We start from the raw sequence: 6,222 nt of genomic DNA, 5'->3' as shown, positions 1-6,222 counted from the left end.
CAGGGATGTTCTGGAATGGGGATACTCTGAAAATACTGACGGCCARGAATGCTCTGGGGGCGCTTGTTTTTGGGGCTCAGGGTGCTCTGAGGACACGATCTCAGGGGATTTCTGCACCCTGGGGTGAAATAATCACCCTGAGTGTGAATATYTTCAGGATTTTCTTTCTCCACGAGAAGCCCGTTCGGGATGTTCTCCGTCACTCTCTCCCTGCCCACAGGCTCCCCGGGGGAAGCGGGACARCCTTCCCCCGCACATCTGCTCGCTGGCGCACAGAGCCTACCGCAACCTGCTGATGCAGCGGCGGGACCAGGCCATCGTCCCCCTGGGGCACAGCGGGGCCGGCCGGACCCGGTGCTGCCAGGGCGCTCTCGAGTACCTGGTGGGCACGGCGGGCAGCCTGGATGGCAGGGTGTCAGGTATGGGTGGGGGTCCCAGGGACGGGCGGGGTCTCAGGATGGGTGTAGTCTCAGGGAGGGCAGGGGTCTCATGGATGGGTGTGGTCTCATGGATGGGCAGTCCTTGAAAGCACCAAGAAGGAGATGGGGAAAGTCCTCGAGAGCACCAAGAAAGAGAAGGGGACACCCTTTCGGTTTCAGAGTGGATGGGGTCTCAGGAGTGGGTGGGGTCTCAGGTTGGCTGGGGGTCTCATGGATGAGCAGGGTGTCATGGATGGGCAGTCCTTGAAAACACCAAGGAGATGGGGACAATCCCGAGAGCAGCAAAAAGGAGAARGGGTTGGTCCCTGAAAGCACTAAAAAGAAGGGGACAGTCCTTGAGAGCGCCAAGAAAGAGAAGGGAATACCCCTTTGGTCTCATGGATGGGTGGGGTCTCAGGATGGGTGGGGGTCTCAGGATGGGCAATCCTTGAAAGCACCAAGAAAGAGATAGGGACAATCCCTGAGAGCAGCAAAAAGGAGAAGGGGATGTTCCCTGAAAGCACCAAGAAGGAGAGCGGGACACCCCTTCTGTCTCAGGGACTGGCARGGATGGGTCCGGGTGCTGGGCAGCAGCCTGTGCAAGCTGAGGTCGCCCAAACACACAAATCCTGGCCTGATTTGTGCCCCTGGGCAACCGGTGTGGCTGCCAGCACCACTGCCCCCGTCCCAGACTGACAGATTTGCTGTTTTGACGATCCCCGGGCAGAGCAGCAGCAGGGAATTACTCGAAGGGCTCCGGCGCTCGGGGCAGCGCTTTCCCACCTGCTCGGGTTACGGGTGACGCGGGGTTGGATTTCAGAGCTCTCTGGGYACGCTGTGCTCTCCCAGAGGGCTGGGATGGCCTGGGGATGGCCTGGAGCAGAGTGGACAGCACAGCACGGCCCCTTCCCGTCAGCTACACGTGGTGTGGGGCGCTGACCACACGCCCGGCCAGCGCTCCAGCGCTGGGACTGACCCGGGAGGGGCGGGCAGGGGTGAGGAGGGAGGAGAAGCCTCTTCCAGAGCTGCGGGGAGGCTCAGAGGGCTCCTTTTGCAGTGGAGAAGATCCAGGCGATGTTCACAATCCTGGGAGCCTTCGGCTCGGTGAGCACCGGCCGCAGCAGCAGCTCCACGCGCTTCTCCATGGTGCTGTCGCTGGATTTCAGCGCCACCGGCCAGGTCACTGCTGCTCACCTGCAGGTACTGTCACCTGGGGACATGGGAGGGCTGTGCCTGGAGCTGGGGGTGCTTGGGGTGGGGATGGAACCCCCCTGTGCTGCATTTCCCGTTCAGACTGGGCGATGCTCTGCTCCCTGTTCCCCTCTCTGCTCCCCTCTCTGCTCTCCTCCCTGCTCCTCCTAAACCAGAGCTGCCCAAATGACCCCTGACAAGCTCTGTCACCATCCTGGCAGGGTCCCCCAGCCCATCCCCATCCCTGGCAGGGAGCTTGGGACCGTTCTGGGATGAAATGTTGATGAGGAAATGTTTAATTCAGCGTTTCATTAGCGGCACCTCACGGCCTCCTGGAGCTGAGCCCCAGAGGGGTTTTCATCACCGTCAGGGCTCTTATCAAAGGCTCTTTAATCAGAGCTGCCCATGACCCTGGGCCTGAGGAAGGGAGGGGAGGGCTGGAGCTTTGTCTGCTCCTGGAGAGCACCAGGGTGTCCCACTGGCCACAGAGCTGGTGGCCCGGGGGATCTGTCCTTGTGCAGGAGTGACAATGTGCCATCAGTGCCACCAGAACCACCTGGGATGTCCGTGGGACAATCTGGGAGGGGAACCCCAGCTCTGCAGAGACCCACTCCCGGCACTGAACACATTTGTCAAGGCTGGAGCTGAGCTGAGCTTGTCTCAAACCCAGGCAATGGTTTATCCCAATCCTGCAGCAGATTTTTTTGGGGACCATGGCACTGCCCAAACCCCTGGGAGCTCAGAGGGACCGTGGATGTTGTCCCATACATTGAAATGTTTCCCCTCAGTGTCTGGGGTGTGGCTCAGCTCTCCCTTGCACAGCCCCCAAATCCAGCACGGAGAAATCCATCCCCTCCTCGGCAGCTCCCAGGAGCGTGTCCCCATGTCCCTGTGCCCTGTGCTCCCTCCCCAGACCCTGCTGCTGGAGAGGGCCCGTGTGGCCCARCAGCCCGATGGAGAGAGCAGCTTCAACATCTTCCCACTGCTGCTGGCGGGGCTGGACATGGCAGAGAGGTGGGTGCGAGATTCCCCATCCTTTATACCCAAATTCCCTCCCTCAATGGGATTTTGAGACCCCCCTCCCCAATTAGAGATTGTGAGAGCAATTTCATTAATGGATCTGCAGAGATTTTTGTGCACACTGAGAGATTTTCTGTGAAATGGGGGCATTTCCTGGTTGGTTTTTTTTTCCACCAAAGCTGAAATTGGGGTGATAAATGAGACAGAGATCCCGTTCCCTCTCATTTTTGGGTCCCCTCAAGCTGTGTGGCCCTGGGTGAGGGTTTTTGTGCCAGCTTGGGGCAATGCCATGGTGGCTGGTGCCATCCAGGTCCCATCCAGGTCTCTCAGACGGTGCTGTAAAGGGTCTGGGGATGCTGGGGACAGCCAAGGAGGGACCTTCACTCTCATTTTCTGTCACCACCCCCAGGACGATGCTGCACCTGCACCAGGTGGCTGAGAGCAATTCCTTTGGGATCAAACCCTTCACAAAGGTAGGGAAAGGGAAACGCTGGAGTTTTTACCTGCCTGGGATGCTTCAGGACACCTCCCTTTGTCACCCCCAGTTAGAGAATGACCCGGAGCCCCTGGGATCACCTACCCCAGCAGCAACTCCCAGCGGGAAGAGCATATTTTGGATAGCCCAAAGGTGGATTTGAGGGGTGAAAGCCCTRCAGATGATTGCCAGCTCCAACCCCTCATTAGCCTGAGCCGTTTGCAGAGCCCCAGCAGATTGTCCCGGAGCCAGAGCGCTGCGATGGATGGCAGCAATTTGCAGTTACATCACCCACCGGTGAATCCAAGATTCCATCTTCATTAGGGAGCTCCTGCTCTGCGTCGGCAGCCAAAGGAATGTGGGGAGGGCACAGCGAGCTCCTCACCCTGCTGATGCAGCAAATTTGGGTTCAGAGATGGGGTTTTACCCTCTTTTCACCGCTCTGATTCTGAGTTGCCATCCCAGCACGGAGGGTTTTCCCTGATCCTTTCCAGGAGGGATGGTGCCCATGGTGCCCATGGAGCAGCCCCAGCTCAGGGGGGCCAGGAGGGGCTGTCCGAGGTGGGAGGGGACAGGTGAGGTCCTGCTGGTGGCTCAGCTCTGGCCAGGTGTGTTTGGTGAGGAGTGAGAGAGTAGGGTTGGATGAACAACCCCAACTATGGATGGCGTCTCTTCCACACCAGGGATGACCTTTAAGGTCCTCCCCAACCCAAACCATCTGCTGATTGTGTGATATAAAACATCCACGTCCAGCTGCTGCTCTGCTGACACTCCCACAGTGCTGATTGCACATCCTGGTGGGACAGGGTGATGTACCCAGCGTGCTCCTGGCACCTGAGGAACCCACTTGGTCCAAATTTTCACATCCCTTGCTGTCCCCAYGGTTTCACTGTCCCTTCTGTCGGGCGTGGTGCCCAGCAGAGGCACTGACACCCTCTGGCTGTCTCCCCCTGCAGCCCGAGGAYAAGCAGAGAGCCTCGGTGGCTTTCTCCCAGCTCCGGGCTGCCATGGGCACGCTGGGCATCACCGCGGAGGAGCAGGCGGCCGTGTGGCGAGTCCTGGCTGCAATCTACCACCTGGGAGCTGCTGGAGCCTGCAAAGGTAARGGGGATCGTGCCTCTGCTTCCCTCACACCTCATCTCTGTGTTTGGAGCGGGCAGGGAGCGTGTCCTGGCAGGGATGGGTGTTTGGGGTGTGGGGAATGGGGATGATGCTCATCCCGAGGTTGCTCCATTTGTGATGGTTCTGAAGTTTTGTTCCTCCATCCGTGGTGGGATGTGGGATGTTGGTGTCCTGCCCTGTTGGARCTTCTGGAGCACATCTTGTCACTTGTCACCTGGTGCCAGCTCCTCAGCAAGGACTGTGGTGGGTGACTCCTTCACTGGCATGTTGTCCCCAATGTCACCATGAAGGGACAGCCTCAGGGAGCGCTGATTTTATCATCTCTTGAGTGCCCACCCCAGTAACAGAATTACAAGAGGCAGAGTCTGCATGAAGATTGTAYTTATAGAGACTTTGTTAATAGGGGCGAGCAGAAATTGCCTTATCCCTCGCGAATTATTTGGGGATGTGCTCGAGCCCGTCTCAGAGGCAGCCACGTTGATTTACACACTTCAATTTACGAGGGCTGCATAAAGGCTGCCATAAACTCAGCCACAGACATTTATAAATGTCTCTGCAACATGTCATAACACATCTCATGGTAATTTATGCCATTAATCATTTATTAATTATTTTAAAAGGATAGATGCTGTCATGGCTTACAAGGGGTTTATTTTTTCACCTTTCTGGTATTCTCTTTGCTCATCTCCATCTACCCTAATGCCCTTCCAGCTTCTAAAGATGACACTGTGGTCTCAGGCTGATGAGTGTCAGAAGGCAAAAAAAATTTTTGCAGGTCCTTTTGCCCTGTGAGTTTTCAGGAGAGCAGATTTTGGGGACGTTTCTCATTTTGGGAGCGCCCAGCTTTGCTTTGCTCAGACTCCCTGCACRCCCTGCCCTGAGCTCTCTGTAAATCAGTCTGGGGGGGAATTGAGAGCTGGATCCGRCAAATCCTGCTGGRTTCTTSCRGCAGGAGCRGGGATGGGAGCAGCGGATCCAGGGTGTGGGATTAACAAGCAGAGCATGTCTCAGTGTCGCTCTCCCCGGTATCGATTCCCCCGCCGCGTGTCAACAAAAGGGGAGAAATGAAAGGAAATATGGATAAAAAATGGATCAAAGCCGGATGGAGCAAAAGTCTCAGTGGGGGCGACGACTCTTTTAATGTGGTTAAACCTGTCTCCCGATAGCCATCTCTTCCCTTCCCCTTTCATGCCCTTTGATGTTGCGTATTCCAAATCCTCTCCTTGAAATCTCGCCGAAGGGAGCCTCGGCGCTGCTTTCGCGGGGCGTTCAGAGCTCAGCCCGGCTCCTCCTCCATCCCCMTCCCCATCCCCAACCCCKGCCCGTGTCAAACGGGACCCCAGCGTGGGCTAAAGGCTCCTCTTTCCCTTCTCTCCTCGCCCCCGTTCGGTTCGCGCAGGAATAAACCAGGAGGGAACAGCATCACCTCTCCCCTGGCTGGGGGTGGGAAACGCGTTCGCAGCTACAAAAAAAGAAGAAAAGGTTGAATTTCAAAAGCTCGATCTGATCTGTACCGGTGTCAGCCCCTCCCGCCGCCTTTGAAAGGCATTCGAGCAGATTTTTTAGTGGGAAAGCAGCCTGGYARCCCGGRGCCAGCGGGGCACCCCGGGCACCATCCACCTGAGCGCTCCAATCCCTTTGTGAGCTGCTGAAAATCCCCGGTTTTCATTTATTTTCTGCCTCTGTAAGAGGGAGGGAGGTTTGGGGCGCGGCGGGGGTCTCGTTCAGCTCGCTCCCACGCTGTCCTTTTGCTGGTTGATGCGAAATTAAATCGCTGTGGGCTCCCAGCTCCCTGTGGCCACCCCAACCACGCACCTGTAAAGGAGGTGACAGCGATTCCAGCCCTCCTGGTGCTGCCACAGGGGTGTCAGGAGCCAGCCGTGGTCAGGAGTGGCTCCAAACTCCCTGGCACAGGGAGGCTGCTGCAAACCCAGCCTCCTGAACCCCTTTGGATGGGGGAAAATCACCTTTTGAAATCCAAGAAATCAGGCACTG

General features: G+C 57.2%; 1 protein-coding gene across 1 annotated transcript in view; it reads left to right on the top strand.

Annotated features, from left to right (window-relative positions):
- Positions 1-220: 220 nt before the first annotated feature.
- Positions 221-6,222, top strand: part of MYO18B (myosin XVIIIB) — a gene marked incomplete at its 5' end in the record, with an annotated part of 49,494 nt that continues 43,492 nt past the window's right edge. The window contains 5 exons of the mRNA XM_057387174.1: positions 221-419; positions 1,477-1,619; positions 2,524-2,624; positions 3,040-3,103; positions 4,062-4,206. Coding sequence (XP_057243157.1) covers positions 221-419; positions 1,477-1,619; positions 2,524-2,624; positions 3,040-3,103; positions 4,062-4,206 — 652 coding nt within the window. The remainder of the gene's footprint in view (positions 420-1,476; positions 1,620-2,523; positions 2,625-3,039; positions 3,104-4,061; positions 4,207-6,222) is intronic.

Source organism: Malurus melanocephalus, unplaced genomic scaffold, assembly GCF_030028575.1.
Source record: "Malurus melanocephalus ecotype Western Australia unplaced genomic scaffold, MMel_1.1 scaffold_1154, whole genome shotgun sequence".
Classification (NCBI taxonomy): Eukaryota; Metazoa; Chordata; class Aves; order Passeriformes; family Maluridae; genus Malurus; species Malurus melanocephalus.
Note: the sequence above shows the minus strand (reverse complement) of the source record. Positions and strands in the feature narration are given on the sequence as shown.